Source organism: Oncorhynchus tshawytscha, unplaced genomic scaffold (genome assembly GCF_018296145.1).
Source record: "Oncorhynchus tshawytscha isolate Ot180627B unplaced genomic scaffold, Otsh_v2.0 Un_scaffold_4246_pilon_pilon, whole genome shotgun sequence".
NCBI lineage: Eukaryota > Metazoa > Chordata > Actinopteri > Salmoniformes > Salmonidae > Oncorhynchus > Oncorhynchus tshawytscha.
This window is the reverse complement of record NW_024609831.1, coordinates 382,659-404,047: the sequence shown is the minus strand read 5'-3', so window position 1 is coordinate 404,047 and position 21,389 is coordinate 382,659. Positions and strand designations below refer to the sequence as shown.

Here is a 21,389-nt window from a genome sequence, read left to right as displayed (position 1 = left end):
CTGAGAGATTGGTCACTGTTGTATTTGTCAGATTAATACATTGCATAAGATTTGTATTATTGCAGAGATGGGAGGATTCAAGGAAACAGACAGAGTTGCACGTCATTAAAAAAAAAAGAAAAACATATAGACAGAGTTAAGATAACTGGTTTACTGTTGATAAAATAGGCAACAGGTGTTCTCAAACATTTTCATGTCTGACCAGGTAGGTGCACGTAATTTAAAAAAAAATCTGGTCTGGACAGTTGTGCTACAGATATATTTGGCCTAATGTATGGGATATATACAGAATAATCCTTTCTCTTTATTTTAGTGGATAATCACCCGTTGAAGTGTCTTGGTGAAGGAATGTCTCTCAGTCGAGCACCTGAGTCCATTTTGTTCAAGCTGGGCTGAAGCATGTTTTGGTACACTTTCTTTCAATGTGTGATACATTGTTTGATAATGATGTTGCAAATTGTTTAGCTACACTGTGCTCTGCTGAACATCACTCCAGGTCAAGTATAGATAAGGTGTGCCCTACTGAACACTGGTGAGAAAAGAAGATGATAGACGTGTTCAAACCAACAGACAAGATGTTCGTTGGTTGCGTCAGGAAAAGTTATGCTATTCGGTTGGATTTCCGTTTTTAGGGCGGGTTTAGTTTGCGGATACGGAAGCGGAAGGAGCTATGTTTTGAAAGCATTGTCAGAAGTTTAGAAAGTTACGAAAAAGGGACTTGTTGAACTAACTTTACATGACATTATTTACATAGGGCAGTGATACTATTAAAATACATCCTAATTCTATTTTAACAACGTGCGTGTCACTAATTGAAGGAAGGCAGTTTGGGAGAGGAAACTAACTTCGCTACGTTGATATCTAGCGTGTGTTTTGACAACTAGTTCAACGTTTTTGAGTTGTAATTACTTGACTTTTACCAAGATGGACATACAACACCGGCAGCGTCCGGTCAAACCGGACCAGAGTTTTTGGGACAACCGAAGACTGTGGACCGCAAGGATTTTCTCCATGCTCTGCTGTGCAATGGTGATGTCGGTCGTTGCAGTATTCTGCGCCTTTGTTTACCTCATCTTGAAAGGTACATCGTCTGTCAAGAGTTACAGAATTCTAGTCGCGCATGCGCGGATGAAGACCCTCTTGGACAGTAGCTGAATGATATTGCTTTCTGTTAATTGTTATGTCAATATGTCATCTTGTCACTTCTGTATACTGTTTGTTGTGTGTTTGTGTTTCAGAGATGCAGAATGAGAGAGTGATTGGAGAGGATGGCTCAGAGGTTAGACTCCTAGGCAAGTACATGTCTGTTCACAAAAGTTCATACACACAAAGCCTCCAGAATAGAAAATTAATAAAACATGTTCCTCTCTCTCTCTCCCCTTTACCCCCCTTTCTCTCTCCCTCTGTCTCTCTCTCCTCCCCCTCTCTGTAGGGTTCTGGAGTGTTCTGGTCATGTCGGTGCTAGCAGGGTTCTGCTGCTGTAGCTTCACATGGACCATCACCTACTTTGACTCTTTTGAGCCCAGCACGTTCCTCCCAACGCCCCTGTCCCCTGGCCACCTCAGGTAACGCGCACACACACACACGGCTCATAATAATGGCTGGAATGATATCAGGCATATCAAACATGTGGTTACCATGTAGTTGATACCATTCCACTGACTCCATTCCAGCCATTATTATGAGCCGTCCTCCCCTCAGAAGCCTCTACTGACTAACCTACATTCCCTAACTCTTCCACTGGCCTTAGCCTAATTCTCTCGTCCTTTTCCTAACTCCTCTTGTTCCATCGCTCCCTGTTGTCTCCCAAGCCCAGATAGCAGGACACACACGTGTGTAAAGAGAATGATGCCAATGAGAGCTTGGGACTATAAGGTTCTATCTGTATTTTAGTCAACATGTAGTTATTGAAACAGCCTTGTTCTGTTCAATGTTCTCTACCTATACAGAAGTCTAAATACCTCAGTTCAAAATTGCTGTCATCTTTTAAACCAATGAGGGGTCAGAACTTTAAAGCCAATTATCTCAGAATCATCTTTTTCCAGATAGAACCTTACAGTCCCAAGCTGTCGATATGTGTTGCCACCTTTGATTTCTAATTGTGTGTGTGTGTCTCAGGCAGGTGACAGGTCACTCCTTCCACATGAGCTACAGTGTGGCGGTCCTAAATGGCATTGTAGCGGCCATCACCATCATCTGGAGCCTTACCTGACCTTACCCACAACCCCCTGTTCTACCTGACCTTACCCACAACCCCCTGTTCTACCTGACCTTACCCACAAACCCCTGTTCTACCTGACCTTACCCACAAACCCCTGTTCTACCTGACCTTACCCACAAACCCCTGTTCTACCTGACCTTACCCACAACCCCTGTTCTACCTGACCTTACCACAACCCCTGTTCTACCTGATCTTATCCACAACCCCTTATCCACAACCCCTGTTCTACTCTGATCTTATCCACAACCCCCTGTTCTACCTGATCTTATCCACAACCCACTGTTCTACCTGACCTTACCCACAAACCCCTGTTCTACCTGACCTTACCCACAAACCCCTGTTCTACCTGACCTTACCCACAAACCCCTGTTCTACCTGACCTTACCCACAACCCTGTTCTACCTGACCGTACCCACAACCCCTGTTCTACCTGACCTTACCCACAACCCCTGTTCTACCTGACCTTACCCACAACCCCTGTTCTACCTGACCCCACAACCCCTGTTCTACCTGACCTTACCCCCTGTTCTACCTGACCTTACTCACAACCCCCTGTTCTACCTGCTCTGACCCACAACCCCCTGCTCTGACCCACAACCCCCTGTTCTACCTGACCTTACCCACAACCCTCTCACCTTACCCAGAACCCCTTGTTCTACCTGACTTTACCCACAATCTTTCCCATGTGTATGTGTACATATCAATAGAAGCAGTAGAACATGATGTGATACTATGAGACAATGTGTCCAGTACTGAAGTCAGCATCTCACTCACTAGCTCCTTGTCATTTGGTTCTCCATGCTGTCCTCTTCTTGGCCAAGTCCCAGGCTGATGAAGTGTTGAGTCCCAGGTTTCTACAAAGTCAGGATACCTTTTTTAATGTACTGTATATTGTGATATATCTAGCCTAAAGAGGTTTTTGTGCCAAATTAGTGCTATAAAGAGAACATTTAAAATATGAAATGAGGCTCACACATTCTAAATCTATAGTTTATTGTAAGTCTAATATATAACCTGTAGAGGTATGTTCCATGCAGTGTATCTGTGCATTTGACTGTTATTCTCACTGAACCACTGAATTCTGCTTTCACTGTCTCTCCTTCCCACTGATGTCTGTACTACTGAACAGTAAAGAAGCTCTCACCTGCCTTCTGTATATTTTCTCCTATCTGAAATGATGTCTCTTACACACACACACAGGCCCTCAGCAGGATGTCCATTCCTTCCTCGATCTCACCTTTATCCTCCTCACAATACACCAACAACTCCTGGACACACACATAGGGAACAACTCCTGGACACACACATAGGGAACAACTCCTGGACACACATAGGGAACAACTCCTGGACACACACATAGGGAACAACTCCTGGACACACACATAGGGAACAACTCCTGGACACACATAGGGAACAACTCCTGGACACACACATAGGGAACAACTCCTGGACACACACATAGGGAACAACTCCTGGACAGACACATAGGAAACAACTCCTGGAGACACACATAGGGAACAACTCCTGGACACACACATCAAAATCAAATTGTATAAGGCACATGTGCCGAATATAACAGGTATAATATAACATTACAGTGAAATGCTTACTTACCAACAATGCCCCTAACCAACAATTCAGTAAAAAGAAATATAGATAAGAATAAGAAATAAAATAAACAAGTAATTGAAGAGCAGCAGTAAAATAACAATAGCAAGACTATATACAGGGAAGTACCAGATATTTGAGGTAATATGTACATGTAGGTAGAGTTATTAAAGTGACTATGCATAGATGATAACAACAGAGAGTAGCAACGGTATAAAAGAGGGAGAGGGGGGTCAATGCAAATAGTCTGGGTAGCCATTTGATTAGATGTTCAGGAGTCTTATGGCTTGGTGGGTAGAAGCTGATTAGAAGCTTCTTGGACCTAGACTTGGTGCTCCGGTACCGCTTGCAGTGCAGTAGCAGAGAGAACAGTCTATGACTTGGGTGGCTGGAGTCTTTAACAATTTTTAGGGCCTTTCACTGACACCGTCTGGTATAGAGGTCCTGGATGGCAGGAAGCTTGGCCCCAGTGATGTACTGGGCCACTCGCACTACTCTCTTTAGTGCCTTGTTGTCGGAGGCTGAGCAACTGCCATACCAGGCATTGATGCAACCAATCCTTTTGAGGATCTGAGGACCCATGCCAAATCTTTTCAGTCTCCTGAGGGGGAAAAGGTTTTGTGGTGCCCTTTTCACGACACATAGGGAACAACTCCTGGACACACACATAGGGAACAACTCCTGGATAGACACATAGGAAACAACTCCCGGACACACATAGGGAACAACTCCTGGACACACATAGGGAACAACTCCTGGATACACACGTAGGGAACAACTCCTGGATACACACGTAGGGAACAACTCCTGGACACACACGTAGGGAACAACTCCTGGACACACACATAGGGAACAACTCCTGGACACACATAGGGAACAACTCCTGGATACACACATAGGAAACAACTCCTGGACACACATAGGGAACAACTCCTGGACACACACATAGGGAACAACTCCTGGACACACACATAGGGAACAACTCCTGGACACACATAGGGAACAACTCCTGGATACACACATAGGGAACAACTCCTGGATACACACATAAATTAGGAAATGAACAAAGGTGCTGTGATTCAATTCAGTTAACTTTATTCATCACAGAGGGGCTGTTGTTGCTGGCAGGATTAACATACACTAATAATAAACACAACCGACAGTACAATACAATACAGGCAGACAGTAATACAGTGTGTCATGACGTTGGCCTGGGGGTAGGTTTATGACAGTCATAAATACCTCTTCCCCACTTTTTCCTCTCTCTCTACCCTACTGATGTTACATTTGCAAAACCCTTGGTTAACATAGAGATTCTGGGAACATCAGAAGGTGGGGAAATGAACTATATTCTGGTAATCCGACCAATGGAACATATTCGGTGGTACTTAATGAATATGATGTCAGTTCGGTTGTCATCTGAGACATTCTCATCAATGATAAGATGACATAAACTCTACAGTGGAAAGTCTACACATCAGAGTTATCGGATTCACATGGAATTGTTGTTCAATTTAATTGTTTGAATATGAAATTATTTGTGATGGGATGAAATGTGATTTTAGCTTCTAAAATGTGAGATTTGGGTTTTCATAAGGTTAGGGCCCTGCTCAATCAGTGGCCCGCCCCTGTGAAGGGACATGGTCTATAAAACTTTTCAAACACGCCCTCTTCTCCCTTCCTATATAAAGCCTTGACGACAATATAACCTCCTGTTCCGAGGATGTGAGGACGACGGTCCAATGTTAGAATGGTTCAGATAATAACTACAGAACGAAGCCAACATCAGCGTGAGCTTTGGTTGTGAATGGTATGAACTTTGAACTCTTATTCACTACTCTTAATCACTACAGAAGTGATACCTCAACCTAGCCGTTGAGTTAGCAACAGCCGCTGCAAACGAGGGTTAGGAAGGAACAGACAGAGTATCCCATCTACCACACAACGACGTTACTACAACGTATTCAATTTACCAGCAGAGACATTCTTCAAAGGACAAAGGACTCAGTTGGGCAACACGGCCTTCCATCTACCACCAACCTACCGAAGCGCAGCTCAGAGTAAATATTTATTGCATTTTCCTTTTCGGGCAGTAATTTAGAATCTATAAGATACTGTATTTACAATAGCACAGCTTCGCCCTTTGTTCCTCAGTCTTCCCGCTCTTTCACTCAAACCCAGGCCCTTTTTTTTGTGTAACAAGCTGTCATATCTGTTCCGACCGCTAGGGACATTATCCTTTATGACGTCATTTGTAATCAAGTTATGATTTAATTATGTGTTTGTGTAATTCTGTGTGATTAGTTAGGTATTTAGTAAATAAATCATTAAACCCAATGTTGTATTGCTGATTCAACTTGTGAGCCAGGGTTCGTGCAGATAACCAAGAATTTACAGCTTTCAGATGAGACTGAATAAAGATGCCGATTAATATTGACTGCTATTGATGTAAAATATTACTAGGTCTTTAAGAGTTTATTCAGAAGATAACAGCTCTATAAATATTATTTTGTGGTGCCCCGACTCTCTAGTTAATTACATTTACATGATTAGCTCAATCAGGTGATATTAATTACAGATAAATTATTTTATAGAATAGCATGTCATATCACTTAATCCGGCATAGCCAAAGACACGACAAGTGTAATGGATATAGTACCGTCCAGAAATAGTCCATAGTGCAAATGCAACAGTCCATACATCCCAGAATATAGTTTTAATCTACATTGGTAGTGTAGGCAGTTTGAGCTCAGTCAGTCCATGACCAAAGATGCTCCACTCTCTCTCCCACTCTTTTGGGTCCAGAGCTCTTCTAGCACATCTCTGAATCTCAGTCAGTCCCCATCCAGACACCCCATGCTCTCCTCCACAGCTTCTCTGTCTCCTACTATCTCCTCCACAGCTTCTCTATGTCTCCCACGCAGTCCTACACAAATTATCTCTTTGTCTCCTACTATCTCCTCCACAGCTTCTCCATCTCCCACTCTCTCCTCCACAACTTCTCTCTCTGTCTCCTTCTCTCTCCTCCACAACTTCTCTCTGTCTCCTTCTCTCTCCTCCACAGCTTATCTGTCTCATTCTCTCTCCTCCACAACATATCTCTCTGTATCCTATTTCCTCCACAGCTTATCTCTGTCTCCTTCTCTCTCCTCCACAGTTTATCTCTGTCTCCTTCTCTCTCCTCCACAGTTTATCTCTGTCTCCTCTCTCCTCCACAGCTTATCTCTGTCTCCTTCTCTCTCCTCCACAGCTTATCTCTGTCTCCTACTCTTTCCTCCACAGCTTATCTCTGTCTCCTACTCTCTCCTCCACAGCTTATCTCCATCTCCTACTCTTTCCTCCACAGCTTATCTCTGTCTCCTACTCTTTCCTCCACAGCTTATCTCTGTCTCCTACTCTTTCCTCCACAGCTTATCTCTATCTCCTACTCTTTCCTCCACAGCTTATCTCTTTCTCCTTCTCTCTCCTCCACAGCTTCTCTGTCTCCTACTCTTTCCTCCACAGCTTATCTCTGTCTCCTACTCTCTCCTCCACAGCTTATCTCTGTCTCCTTCTCTCTCCTCCACAGCTTCTCTGTCTCCTACTCTCTCCACCACAGCTTATCTCTGTCTCCTTCTCTCTCCTCCACAGCTTCTCTGTCTCCTTCTCCACAGCTTCTCTGTCTCCTTCTCCACAGCTTCTCTGTCTCCTTTTCCACAGCTTCTCTGTCTCCTTCTCTCTCCTCCACAGCTTCTCGGTCTCCTTCACAGCTTATCTCTGTCTCCTACTCTCTCCACTCTGTTGGGTCCAGCACTACTGTAGTACACCTCCACCATGGCATCTTTGGAGGTCAGCAAGGTGACCACGCTCTCGGTCCTTGTGACGAGGTCATAGCCCAGGCAGAACACACTGAACAGCACAGCGAGCCCCAGCACACAAATCACAATCTTCACCACGTGAACAGACTCCTCTCGCCAGCCCCATCTATTACCACCCCTGAGAGGACATAACAGCAGGCACCTACGATACCGTTCCCCACACATCTGGCACTACAGAAGAACATTTGCCCTGTCCTTGATGTCTGACAGGTCTAGAACAGAACATCTCTGCTGACGTCACTCTGTGTTGGCTACAATGCTTCAACTCCACAAAGTAGAAACAAGACAGAAAACTGTTATAATGTGTGTGGAACAAAGGACAAACAGTGGTGTTGGAGATGACCTCATGAGGGTAATAACACAAGGACAGAGTGCTACAGGATAGGATTTTATTCATAATCAGAGTACAGTTTCATTTTCAGCTTTCTTTAACAAAGCCTCTTCCCTCGAACATCTTTACAGCAATCAGCAAAAAACAACTTAAATAAAGGAGAGCAACATCACTGTGTGTGTGCGTTTTGGCTGTCTGAGTGTGTGCGTATGAGTTCAGCAGATGGATGGTTCATCGACGGCGTCAGCTCCCTCTGTGACGGCCTTCACACACTTGGCCATGGTCTGAGATGCTCTGCTAATGGGATCTATGGGAGAGATAGAGAATGTTACACACACACACGTGACGAGAGGATCCCACCAGTTATCCATGTGCATTCCACCCTCTCATCAGTCTGACAACACATTCACAGCTGTGCTATGATACATTATACATACCTGTCATATAGAAGTCTTTAGCGGTCAGCTGAGGAGAGACCAGAGGATCTGCTAGAAGAGTCTGATTCACAGCCTGAGAGAGACAGACAGAGAGACAGAGAAATAAAGGACAGTTGAGTATGCTCTCAATTTCAGTATCAAAGACCACAGTCTCCATTTATGATTTCATAACAGCTGATCGTAAAGAAAAGTCAGTTAAGGGGTGGAATGTTCAAGGTTATGTTCTGACCTGTGAGAGTTTGAGGTTAGGGGTAAAAGGGTTACCTGTGAGAGCTGGTTGGCCTGTTTAAAGTAGTTGGCTTCCTCAACGTCGTCGTAGCGGACCAGGTTAGGAGAAACCTCGGCCAGCCGACCCCTCACCTCATCCACAGAGTCATAGGGCAGAGTCAGCCCCGCCAGCTGCAACACACACAGTTTCATATACATCCACACCCACAGTTACATATACACCCACACCCACATATACACCCACACCCACAGTTACATATACACCCACAGTTACATATACACCCACACCCACAGTTACATATATAACCACACCCACAGTTACATATACACCCACACCCACAGTTACATACACACCCACAGTTACATACACACCCACACCCACATATACACCCACAGTTACATATACACCCACAGTTACATACACACCCACAGTTACATATACACCCACACCCCCACAGTTACATATACACCCACAGTTACATATACACCCACAGTTACATATACACCCACACCCACAGTTACATATACACCCAGTTACATATACACCCACACCCACAGTTACATATACACCCACAGTTACATATACACCCACAGTTACATATACACCCACAGTTACATATACAACCACACACACAGTTACATATACAACCACACACACAGTTACATATACAACCACACACACAGTTACATATACAACCACACACACAGTTACATATACAACCACACACACAGTTACATATACAACCACACACACAGTTACATATACACACACACAGCGTCTTCAAGAAATGTATACGGTATATGTGTGTGTGTGTGTGTGCGTGTACCTCGGAGATGGCTCTGATGATCTTCCAGTCCTCCCTGGCCATGCCGGGCGCAGTGACGGCCACGCGTGTCTGTTGACTCCTCCCCTCTGTGTTGACATATGTTCCATTCTTCTCAGTGTACGCCGCACCGGGCAGGATGACATCAGCCATGGTGGCACCCACATCTCCATGGTGACCTGGCAACGATACACATTTACCATACATATGCTGTATATAGCATGACAATTGTGTGTATCATGGGAAGTGCACTGGGTGTTCTACCCTGATAAATGAACATGCTGTCCTGTGTGTGTGTGTGTGTGTGCGTGTGTACAGATAGATAGGTGTGTACCCTGGTAAATGATCATGCAGTCTTTAGGCAGGTCTTGTCTGGTAATGCATTCTCTGTCAGCTCCTAGCAGGAACAGAACCTTGGGCGGGGCTTTACGGATAGACTCCACCCCCGCCTTGTAGCCCAGGTCCAGGGCTGCCACCTGACTGGCTACCCTGCAGATAGACAAAAATATGATTGGACGCTAGTAGACACACACACAAGATTTAATTTTTTATTTATTTCACCTTTATTTGATGATTGGATGCTAGTAGGGATAGACTAAGTTGTTAGCTGTATGCTAAATGCTAGTAAAAGCTAGATGCTAAATGCTAATATTAAATATTTACTAAATGCTAATAATAGCTGGATGCTAAATGCGACTAGAAGTTAGCCCAGTGATAGCTTTAGCATGCTAACCTGTGCAGCACGTTGAGGACCTTCCAGCCCTCCCCCACTCCGCTGCTGGCCCGGGCATTCTGGGCGATGGTTTGCACAGAGCTCAAGATGGCTCCTCCATCGTCCCTCTGAAGAGAGGCACTGCCCACCACCACTACCGGCTGCTTGGCCTGCGCGAGCACCTGGCGGGGAGAGAGAGAGGGCCCGGGGAAAGGTTAGGGCAGTGCATAACCACAGAGCTGGACCACGTCCAGTAGTACACACCATTATGGAAGGCAGGTGGAAATACATTGACTAGATTCTAGAACAGACGTGCTTCTCTGTCATGCAGATTGACCAATCATGTCAGGTCTATTCAAGTCATTCCTATCTGTAACAATGTTTGTTACAACATTTCTATCAACAACAATACAACCCCCGCTCCCACCGACTGCCCCCCCCCCCTCCCCATCCCTTCCCGGTCTGTGGTGGCCGTGGTTACCTGGCAGAAGGGGTGTGTTCCGTTAGCGATGTCCTGCAGCACCTGAGTGGACTCTCCCAGGTGGTCGTAAGTGTAACTCAGATCCACACTGCTCCCCACCACAGACACCTTCAACTCATTATGCAACCAGCTGAGAGGGGAGGGGGAGATGATGAGGGAGGCTTCCTACTGCAAGTTGGTGTGTGTGTGTGTGTGTGAGCTGCAGACATCAATTAATGTGTGTGTGTATTTGTGCAGGTAGCACTTTTGAAGAAAGCGGGACCTCACAGCAAGGATTGGTGTGTGAGTGAGTTTAGATGTGTGTGTGTGTGTGTGTGTGTGTGTGTGTGTGTGTGTGTGTGAGTTTAGATGTGTGTGTGTGTGTGTGTGACCTCTTGTGTGGACACGTGCATTGAAGAGTGGGGTCTCGTAGCGAGGGTTGGTGTGTGTGTGAGTGTGTGAGTTTAGATGTGTTTGTGCGTGTGTGTGTGTGTGTGAGTGAGTTTAGGTGTGTGTGTGTGAGTGAGTGAGTGTTAGGTGTGTGTGTGTGAGTGAGTTTAGGTGTGTGTGTGTGTGTGTGTGTGTGTGTGTGTGAGTGAGTTTAGGTGTGTGTGTGTGTGTGTGAGTGAGTGAGTTTTAGGTGTGTGTGTGTGTACCTCTTGCGGACGCGTGCATTGAAGAGTGGGGCCTCGTAACGAGGGTTGGTTCCTATAAGTAACAGCAGGTCAGCTTCCTCAATGCCACTGATCCCAGAGTTCAGCAGGTAGTTGGAACGCAGGTCAGAGCTACACAAACCACAATACAACCTTTTACTAATCATGAGCCAACCTATTACTTACCATAATACAAACTATTATTAATATACCATAACCAACCATAATACAACTCCTTCCCCACTACTCACCCCTTACTCCCACACCCTTATTCTTATTCTTATTCTCACCCTTACCCCCACCCCGACTCACCCAGCCCCAGCATCAGGGAAGACCCCCACCCCGACTCACCCAGCCCCAGCATCAGGGAAGACCCCCACCCCGACTCACCCAGCCCCAGCATCAGGGAAGACCCCCACCCCGACTCACCCAGCCCCAGCATCAGGGAAGACCCCCACCCCGACTCACCCAGCCCCAGCATCAGGGAAGACCCCCACCCCGACTCACCCAGCCCCAGCATCAGGGAAGTCCCCCCCCCCCCGACTCACCCAGCCCCAGCATCAGGGAGACCCCACCCCGACTCACCCAGCCCCAGCATCAGGGAAGACCCCCACCCCGACTCACCCAGCCCCAGCATCAGGGAAGACCCCCACCCCGACTCACCCAGCCCCAGCATCAGGGAAGACCCCCACCCCGACTCACCCAGCCCCAGCATCAGGGAAGACCCCCACCCCGACTCACCCAGCCCCAGCATCAGGGAAGACCCCCACCCCGACTCACCCAGCCCCAGCATCAGGGAAGACCCCACCCCGACTCACCCAGCCCCAGCATCAGGGAAGACCCCCACCCCGACTCACCCAGCCCCAGCATCAGGGAAGACCCCCACCCCGACTCACCCAGCCCCAGCATCAGGGAAGACCCCACCCCGACTCACCCAGCCCCAGCATCAGGGAAGACCCCACCCCGACTCACCCAGCCCCAGCATCAGGGAAGACCCCACCCCGACTCACCCAGCCCCAGCATCAGGGAAGACCCCCACCCCGACTCACCCAGCCCCAGCATCAGGGAAGACCTCCACCCCGACTCACCCAGCCCCAGCATCAGGGAAGACCTCCAGACTCACCCAGCCCCAGCATCAGGGAAGACCTCCACCCCGACTCACCCAGCCCCAGCATCAGGGAAGACCTCCACCCCGACTCACCCAGCCCCAGCATCAGGGAAGACCTCCACCCTGACTCACCCAGCCCCAGCATCAGGGAAGACCTCCTCGGTACAGAGGTTGTCACTGTTCAGTCTGTTGAGCAGGTCCTTCAGAGACACCAGAGCCTCTGCATCCACCATTCCTCCAGCTATGGCTGCCACGTCACTGCCCTGGGCTCCCTGCAACTATACACACACGATACATACATGATACCTAAACATACATACATTTTGTTACGTTACAGCCTCATTTTTAAATGTATTAAATTAATGTATTTCCTCAAGCTACACACAATGCCCATTTTGACATCACAATACCCCACAATGACAAAGCGAAAACAGGTTTATAGAAATGTTATCAAATTTATTTTCCAAAACAGAAATACCTTATTTACATAAGTATTCAGAACCTTTGCTATGAGACTCCTCAAAATTGAGCTCAGGTGCATCCTGTTTCCATTGATCATCCTTAAGATGTTTCTACAACTTGGAGTCCACCTGTGGTCAATTCAATTGATTGAACATGATTTGGAAAGGCACACACCTGTCTATATAAGGTCCCACTGTTGACAGTGCATGTCAGAGCAAAAATCAAGCCATGAGGTTGAAGGAATTGTCCAAAGAGCTCCGAGACAGGATTGTGTCGAGGCACAGATCTGGGGAAGGGTACCAAAAAAATTCTGCAGCATTGAAGGTCCCCAAGAACACAGTGGCCTTCGTCATTATTAAATGGAAGAAGTTTAGAACCACCAAGACTCCTCCTAGATCTGGCCGCCCGGCCAAACTGAGCAATCGGGGGAGAAGGGCCTTAGTCAGGGAGATGGCAAAGAACCCGATGGTCACTCTGACAGAGCTCCAGAGTTCCTCTATGGTGATGGGAGAACCTTCCAGAAGGACAACCATCTCTGCAGCACTCCACCAATCAGGCCTTTATGGTAGAGTGGCCAGACAGAAGCCACTCCTCAGTAAAAAGGCACATGACAGCCAGCTTGGAGTTTGTCAAAAGGCACCTAAAGACTCTCAGACCATGAGAAACAACACTCTCAGGTCTGATGAAACCAAGATTGAACTCTTTGTCCTGGATGGAGATGAACGGAGCAAAGTACTGAGAGATCGTTGATGAAAACCTGCTCCAGAGTGCTCAGGACCTCAGACTGGGCGAAGGTTCACCTCCCAACAGGACAACAACCCTAAGCACACAGCCAAGACAACACAGGAGTGGCTTCGGGACAAGTCTCAATGTCATTGAGTGGCCCAGCCAGAGCCTGGACTTGAACCAGATCAAACATTTCTGAAGAGACCTGAAAATAGCTGTGCAGTGACGCTCCCCATCCAACCTGACAGAGCTTGAGAGGATCTGCAGAGAAGGGGAAAAACTCCCCAAATACAGGTGTGCCAAGCTTGTAGCGTCATACCCAAGAAGACTCAAGGCTGTAATCGCTTCCAAAGGTGTTTCAACAAAGTACTGAGTAAAGGGTCTGAATACCTATGTAAATGTGATATGTTTGCTTTTAATACATTTGCAAACTTTTCTAAAAACCGTTTTTTTGCTTTGTCATTATGGGGTATTGTGTGTAGATTGGGGGGGAAAAAACAATTTAATCACCTTTAGAATAAGGCTGTAACGCAAAAAAATGTGGGAAAAGTCAAGGGGTCTGAATACTTTTGGAATGCACTGTATATACTAACTCTTTATACAGACATAAAGATTAGACACCACTTCAGATCTTCAGACAGAAAACAATGTCATTGTCTACAGTGTCCAACATGTCTGTTGAGTGACATCAGTGACAGACACTACACAGAGACTTACTGCTCCGGCCACGCGTGTGAGTACGTCTTCCCAGGATGTGGGGACCAGCTGTCCTGACGCGTCCTTCACCATAGGCTGGGTCAGCCTCTGGCGCTTCAGACCGTCATACGCAAACCTACACACACACATTATATATACTGATTGAAGTCCCAGCTGTTTGCAGGGTGATAGACAGGTAAGGGGCGTGGTTAGGGCCAGGTGTGGGCAAGTTCTATGTCTCACCTGGTCTTGTCTGAGATCCACTCCTCGTTGATGTCTTCGTTCAGGCGGGGCAGAACCCTCATCACCTCTCCACCACGCGTACTCACAATGATGTTACTGCCTACTGCATCCAACACATCTATAGACTCAGTCTTCCTGCAAACACACAGCAAGGTTACACATCCAACAATGGTACTGCCTACACCTCTATCATGTCTATATACTAGATCTAGAGTGTAGTTCCATCGTCCTTTTTTACAAACACACACTTACCTGGTCTCCCAGGGTCGTGAGGTGAAGGCGTATGGTTTGGAAGTGAGGGCTCCTACGGGACAGATGTCGATGACGTTTCCTGACATCTCGGACATGAACATCTTCTCCACGTACGTTCCCACCTGCATGTTGTTCCCTCTGCCTGTGGTACCCAGGTCCTCTACACCTGCAATCTCACTGGCAAAACTGGCATAGGGAGAAAAAAAACAATCAAATCAACTGGTCAATACCACCCCATGGCTTGCAATCTCACAGGCAAAACTGGCATTTGGGCACCAAGGCCTAGCATTAGAATGTATACAGAGTGGAGATAGGAGTACGGTGGCTGAGAAGGACACTCAGAGCAGAGAGAGAGAGGAATACAGTGGATGACAAGGACATATTGGGGCTCCCGAGTGGCACAGCGGTCTAAGACACTGCATCTCAGTGCAAGAGATGTCACTACAGTCCCTGGTTCAAATCCAGGCTGTATCACACCTGGCTGTGATTGGGAGTCCCATAGGGCGGCGCACACTTGGCCCAGCGTCGTCCTGGTATGGCCGGGATAGGCCGTCATTGTAAATAAGATTTTTTTCTTAATTGACTTCCCTAGTTAAATAAAAGTTAAATATACACTACTGTTCTAAAGTTTGGGGTCACTTAGAAATGTCCATGTTTTGGAAAAATTAAATAAAAATGGTCCATTAAAATAACATCAAATTGATCAGACGTTGTTAATCTTGTAAATGACTATTGTAGCTGGAAACGGCAGATTTTTTAAATGAAATATCTACATAGGCGTACAGATGCCCATTATCAGCAACCATCACTCCTGTGTTCCAATGGCACATTCTGTTAGCTAATCCAAGTTTATCATTTTAAAAGGCTAATTGATCATTAGAAAACGTTTTTGCAATTATGTTAGCACAGCTGAAAACTTGTTCTGATTAAAGAAGCAATAAAACTGGCCATCTTTAGACTAGTTGAGTATCTGGAGCATCAGCATTTGTGGGTTCGATTACAGGCTCAAAATGGCCAGAAACAAGGAACTTCTGAAACTCGGCAGTCTATTCTTGTTCTGAGAAATTAAGGCTATTCCATGCTAGAAATTGGCCTGTAATCGAACCCACAAATGCTGATGCTCCAGATACTCAACTAGTCTAAAGAAGGCCAGTTGTATTGCTTCTTTAATCAGCACAACAGTTTTCAGCTGTGCTAACATAATTGCAAAAGCGTTTTCTAATGATCAATTAGCCTTTTAAAATGATAAACTTGGATTAGCTAACACAACGTGCCATTGGAACACAGGAGTGATGGTTGCTGATAATGGGCCTCTGTACGCCTATGTAGATATTCCATTAAAAAAAAGAAATCAGCCGTTTCCAGCTACAACAGTCATTTACAACATTAACAATGTCTACACTATCAATATTATGTTATTTTAATGGTAATTTTTTTAAAGCTTTTCTATCAAAAACAAGGACATTTCTAAGTGACCCTGAACTTTTGAATGGTAGTGTATATATAGAGATTTTTTAACCAAGCGAAGGGAGAGAGAGAGAGAGTGAGGAGTACGGAGGAGAAAGACTAGTACAGTGGCTGAGAGGGACATACTGAGCATAGTACTCACCGGATGCAACGTGTGCACTGGATGCAGCGGGTCATGATTGTTTTGATGAGTGGTCCAATGTTCTTATCCTCCACAGCCCGCTTGTCCTCAGAGAAACGACTGCGGTCTGAACCAAACTGCATGGACTGGTCCTGGGACACAAACCAAACCCAAAAACACAACAGTCAGTGTGTGTGTGTGTGTGTGTGTGTACATTTACACATCCAGAGTGTGTTTTTACCTGAAGGTCACACTCTCCTCCCTGGTCACAGATGGGGCAGTCCAGAGGGTGGTTAGCCAGCAGGAACTCCATCACTCCCTCTCTGGCCTTGCGGGTCTTCTCTGAGTTGGTCAGGATGTTCCAGCCTTTCATCACTGGCATGGCACACGCGGCCGCCAGCTTTGGGGCTTTCTCAATCTCCACCAGACACATTCTGCAGTTCCCAGCCACGGACAGGCGCTCGTGGTAGCAGAACCGAGGAATCTGCACCCCCATCTTCTCACAGGCCTAAACACACACAGATACAATGAGTCAGTCACGGTAAAACACACAACCCCAATTAGTCACCAGGCATAGAATTTAACCCTACAGGGTGAGGTCAAAGTTCAAAGGTTACCTGCAGCACGGTGGTCCCAGGCAGCACCTCCACTGGTTTCCCATCAACAAACACCTCCACCATGTTACTGGCAGCTCTCGCTGAGGTAAGCACTGCATAGACAGATAGAGATTACACTTCAAAGCAACCAGAAACCCTAGAGAGAAATTGTGAGTGTTCTCTTCAAAACACATGAATGTATCCAAGTAGCTTGAGGGTGCACACACGATCTTTACCATTGTTGGAGGGGGCCAGGCTGCCCTTGGCTGCCCCTGCTAGCGCGCGGCTAACGGATGGCAAACGCAACATGACGCTAGAAAGAGAGAGAGCGCAGAAGTCAAACATCTCTAACTGGCTACTGTGGCTATAGCTAATACTTCTAGCTATCTTATCTAAGAGTAATTCACTGTATGGGTTACATATGTCATAACAAATTACATTAGTTTGATTAATTATGATCATATATGTGCACCACTACCGGTGATCTATGGCAAGTGGCAAATGCGTAACGAGTTGTAAACTCAAGATGTTACAACAAAATCGGACAGCCTTGCTAGAAGTTGTCACACACACAGTCAACATAAGAGTGAATCCATGTCCACGTCAGTTAAGTTACATCTAACGGTCTCCCCTATCTCTGATGTTAGCCCTGGTACAGCTGTTGACGTTTTCTCCCCACTCGAGTTGGTGTTGAATGCTTTCTAGGTTAGCAAGTTAAAGCGTTCAATGTTAGCTAACTACAAGTCAAGGACACCGGCGGACATCGCACTGATTTTTCAGCGGCTGGCTGTTACTAAATCCAAAGATTGTAAACTATACAATCGGCATGGTCACATAGGAATGAAGTATTGGTATTTTATTCTTACCTTGTCGCTATTTGGCCTTCTTGACCAGAACAGCGATTTATGTATGTACTAGCTAGCAATCCTACTGCGAATCTCCGTCACAACAACGAAAATGAACGATTCACCACGATATATTAAAGGAAGAAATAGCTCATTTTGCCCATACTTCTTAATTTAAAATTAAGTTACATGTATTTACATAATACTAAAACATATTCATATGTTCAAAACTATTATAACCATAAAGATATTTAACGTTGTCGAGTTATAATATGCCCTTTCACCTCATAAAACGTTAGTACTTCCGGTTGAAATGCTTTCCTAAATGTTCGTGATTTGTGTGCTTTTACTGTTTAAATAACCACTTTGATGTTTAATATATATATATATATATATATATATATATATATTGAAATACATTAGCAAGCCAGATTTTTTATTTGCATCGTATTATAACAGTATTGTTACGAGAGTGATGAATGCTGATTATATGCTGCATTTTGTGAGACTTCTGTATAAACGTGAAACGATCAAAATAATAATAGAATCTCTAATTTTATAGCTGCAGTTTGGTGAAAGTAACATTATTTTTAGAATGGAAGAAAATAACATTCAAAGGAGAGAACAAGGAGGTGGAGTCGCACAGGTCGCCGTCACTGGTATAAAATCCTCCTCGTGTTCCTTCCTCGTTCCTTCGCTCTTCCTGCACTGCACGTATTGTCTCGTCTCAGAAGCATCTTGAACAATGGGCTTTGGCGACTTGAAAACCCCTGGCGGCCTCAAGGTCCTCAACGACTTTTTAGCCGACAAGAGCTACATCGAGGGGTTGGTAGGCATTTGTACCCATTTTTGTTGTATGTATCGACCAAGCTAGCCAGCCAACAATGGCGTCGCAGTTGGCAAGTTCGCTATGTTAGCGACCTTCTCGCTAACCTTAGCGATCTAAACTTCGTGCAAATTATTTTACGGATATGATTTTGAATTCAGTTATTATACTCGTGTCGTCCTAAAGCAGACGCCAAACCAGAGGCTAGCTTTTGTGGACACCCATAGTAGGTAATGGTGTTACATGCTCTTCCGTGAGGTTAACTGCTAACTTAGTTTGAAGGACGTGGACGGTTGCACATGAAGGTGCTAGATTGGAGGGGAAGTCGAATATTTTAACTAAAATGGCTAAGTAACTCAACTACACCTTGAGTGAAATTTTGTGAGGCTCGGGTACTGAACGGGGGGGGGGGCGTATTTGGTTTAATTGGAAGGTCCAGAATGCTCAGGTAGTATTCTGCGACTTGCGTGATGGTTATCAAGTATGAAATGAAATCACGGGAGTCTGCGCTACATTACTTTTATATCTGCAATGTGCTGTAGGCACAGATCTAGGATCCAATTGTCCTCATTCTATGCTGTCTTCTAACTTTGATCCCTGTGCAGGTGGGTGCCCTCCCAGGCCGACGTGGCTGTGTTCGATGCAATCCCCTCAGCCCCCTCAACAGTCCAGTGCCATGCTCTTCGCTGGTACAACCACATCAAGTCATTCCAGAACCAGAAGGACAGGTGATTTGTGCACTATAATTGCCAGTTAATTACTAGTTACCTGTTGCTACTGATCTAGGATTTGCATGATGATTTCACACCATCTTTCGCCTGATTGCCTGATGCACAAACTTTTAGTACTGATGAGCCTGGATCATAGATGAAAATAAGATTGGTGTCTACACGGATTGGGACATCTGTTTAACTTTCCCTTTCTGACCTCACTGCAGTTTGCCAGGAATAAAGAAGCCCCTGGGCCAGTATGGTCCTTCCGGGGTGGCGGACAACACAGCTGCAGACTCAAAGGATGACGATGATGACATGGACCTGTTTGGCTCTGACGACGAGGTGACTGCTTCCTGTTTTGAATTCAATTCAACTTTATTAATCCTCAGCGGGTGAGCTGTTTATTATCTGAGATGTCAGACGCAGAGCTATCCATGTTGGCCCCAAATGTTCCACGGCAATGACTGTCTTATATGGAGTCTTCAACGAGCTGACGTACAAAAAAAATGAAGGGGGGGGGCAGACGGGCAATGTATTTGTAGAATTTAACATGGTTGGCTGTTGGAAATCCATCTCAAGCATAGCTGACCCCACTAACCTTTGCTCTCTCACTCCTGCAGGAGGACGCAGAGGCAGAAAGGCTGAAGGAGGAGAGAATCGCAGCTTACGCCGCCAAGAAGTCAAAGAGTACGTCATGCACAGCTAACATTGCACGCCTTGTAACTTTTCTAGTCTACATTACACGTGCATGTCCTGCAACGCTGTGAGGGACGGAACATTGCCCACATGCACAAAGCTGGCTATTCTATGATGATTCTAACACCATCTTTCGGCTGATTCGTGATGGACACCTTTTCATAATCTGAGTACTGCCAGACAATACAAGGTCATTGTTTGGTTGTTTTGAGGGGTTGACACTCACGGTCAGTATGTCTATTCTTTCTGTGTGCACATATCACCACCACAGAGCCCACACTCATCGCCAAGTCATCGATCCTGCTTGATGTGAAACCGTGGGATGATGAGACGGACATGGCCAAGCTGGAGGAGTGTGTTCGCAGCATCTCAATGGACGGCCTGCTTTGGGGACAGTGTAAGTAGAGGAAGAGTGCACTACAGTGGTGGCTGGTGAAAGGATGACAGCGCATGGTAAAGGCTGGAATGGACCTGCTATGGTTTCATTCCAGCCATTCACTGGGAACAACCTGAGGACAGTGCAACAGTTACCAGTGCTACTATTGACTGATGCAGGTTAAGTTACAATGCAGCTGGTTCAGTGCTGCCCCCTGCACAATGTGTTTCCTACTATCCCGGTCTGTCTGCACTCCATCCACGGAAGGCAGGGATGCTTGGTCTCAAACACTTTTCTGTAGCTCTTGCTCAATCTGTCATGGGCTCTGCTCTTGTTTGAATGTCTCCACCAAAACTTGTGTTGACATCTGTTCCCTTCTCCCCCTTCAGCCAAGCTGGTACCAGTGGGCTATGGCATCAAGAAGCTGCAGATCGGGTGTGTGGTAGAGGACGACAAGGTGGGAACAGACCAGCTGGAGGAACAGATTACAGCCTTTGAGGACTACGTCCAGTCTATGGATGTGGCTGCCTTCAACAAGATCTAAAAACTCAACACTTACCAACAAAGACACTGAGCACTTTGGAGCTGTAATAAAAAGCACTTCAGATGGAAAATGTTTGTTACATATTCTGATAAGTGGTTCTGCCTGGTTTATGTAGCTTTTGAGTAAAGACTTGGGTGTTTGGGCTAAACTCGGCTGGTGAATTGCATTCTCTGAGGGTCCTAAATGTGCTGAAATCACTGCCATTTCCTGGTTTCTAAAATGGGTTGTGTAGAGATTCATTGTTTGTTCTAAACTGCTGAAATGTAGTAAAACGCATTGCATTTTCAGCTGTTTAAGGTAATGTAGCTTAGAGGACGCATAGAAATGGTGGTTGGAAATCTTCCATTGAGGAGAGTAGTTTTGGGTGAAACACCCAAGTAAACACAG

The 21,389-nt window shown here is 45.9% G+C and overlaps 3 protein-coding genes across 3 annotated transcripts; 2 read left to right on the top strand and 1 right to left on the bottom strand.

Moving 5' to 3' along the window:
• Window positions 1-625: 625 nt before the first annotated feature.
• On the top strand, window positions 626-2,364 carry arl6ip6 (ADP-ribosylation factor-like 6 interacting protein 6). Its single transcript, XM_042319459.1, has 4 exons — window positions 626-1,081; window positions 1,239-1,292; window positions 1,433-1,565; window positions 2,119-2,364. The coding sequence occupies exons 1-4, from the start codon at window positions 925-927 to the stop codon at window positions 2,210-2,212; spliced, it is 438 nt and encodes a 145-aa protein (XP_042175393.1). The 5' UTR covers window positions 626-924; the 3' UTR covers window positions 2,213-2,364.
• A 5,697-nt stretch (window positions 2,365-8,061) lies between these two features.
• On the bottom strand, window positions 8,062-18,060 carry ndufs1 (NADH:ubiquinone oxidoreductase core subunit S1). The gene is made up of 17 exons (XM_042319452.1): window positions 17,869-18,060; window positions 17,239-17,315; window positions 17,024-17,115; window positions 16,648-16,914; window positions 16,428-16,558; window positions 14,819-15,004; window positions 14,567-14,701; window positions 14,345-14,459; window positions 12,572-12,717; window positions 11,335-11,463; window positions 10,700-10,829; window positions 10,240-10,400; window positions 9,841-9,995; window positions 9,510-9,685; window positions 8,719-8,853; window positions 8,455-8,527; window positions 8,062-8,324 (listed from the first exon to the last, which is right to left on the bottom strand). The coding sequence occupies exons 2-17, from the start codon at window positions 17,309-17,311 to the stop codon at window positions 8,233-8,235; spliced, it is 2,196 nt and encodes a 731-aa protein (XP_042175386.1). The 5' UTR covers window positions 17,312-17,315; window positions 17,869-18,060; the 3' UTR covers window positions 8,062-8,232.
• A 459-nt stretch (window positions 18,061-18,519) lies between these two features.
• Window positions 18,520-21,150, top strand: eef1b2 (eukaryotic translation elongation factor 1 beta 2). The gene is made up of 6 exons (XM_024408141.2): window positions 18,520-18,672; window positions 19,279-19,401; window positions 19,611-19,728; window positions 20,007-20,073; window positions 20,354-20,479; window positions 20,848-21,150. The coding sequence occupies exons 1-6, from the start codon at window positions 18,593-18,595 to the stop codon at window positions 21,000-21,002; spliced, it is 669 nt and encodes a 222-aa protein (XP_024263909.2). The 5' UTR covers window positions 18,520-18,592; the 3' UTR covers window positions 21,003-21,150.
• Window positions 21,151-21,389: the final 239 nt, after the last annotated feature.

Coding starts and splice junctions, on each gene's coding strand:
- eef1b2 (XM_024408141.2), top strand. CDS start 18,593: ATGGGCTTTGGCGACTTGAAAACCCCTGGCGGCCTCAAGGTCCTCAAC. Junction 18,673..19,278: donor GACAAGAGCTACATCGAGGG/GTTGGTAGGCAT, acceptor ATCCCTGTGCAG/GTGGGTGCCCTCCCAGGCCG. Junction 19,402..19,610: donor TTCCAGAACCAGAAGGACAG/GTGATTTGTGCA, acceptor ACCTCACTGCAG/TTTGCCAGGAATAAAGAAGC.
- ndufs1 (XM_042319452.1), bottom strand. CDS start 17,311: ATGTTGCGTTTGCCATCCGTTAGCCGCGCGCTAGCAGGGGCAGCCAAG. Junction 17,116..17,238: donor CCTGGCCCCCTCCAACAATG/GTAAAGATCGTG, acceptor CTGTCTATGCAG/TGCTTACCTCAGCGAGAGCT. Junction 8,528..8,718: donor AGGCCAACCAGCTCTCACAG/GTAACCCTTTTA, acceptor TGTCTCTCTCAG/GCTGTGAATCAGACTCTTCT.
- arl6ip6 (XM_042319459.1), top strand. CDS start 925: ATGGACATACAACACCGGCAGCGTCCGGTCAAACCGGACCAGAGTTTT. Junction 1,082..1,238: donor TGTTTACCTCATCTTGAAAG/GTACATCGTCTG, acceptor TTTGTGTTTCAG/AGATGCAGAATGAGAGAGTG. Junction 1,293..1,432: donor CTCAGAGGTTAGACTCCTAG/GCAAGTACATGT, acceptor CCCTCTCTGTAG/GGTTCTGGAGTGTTCTGGTC.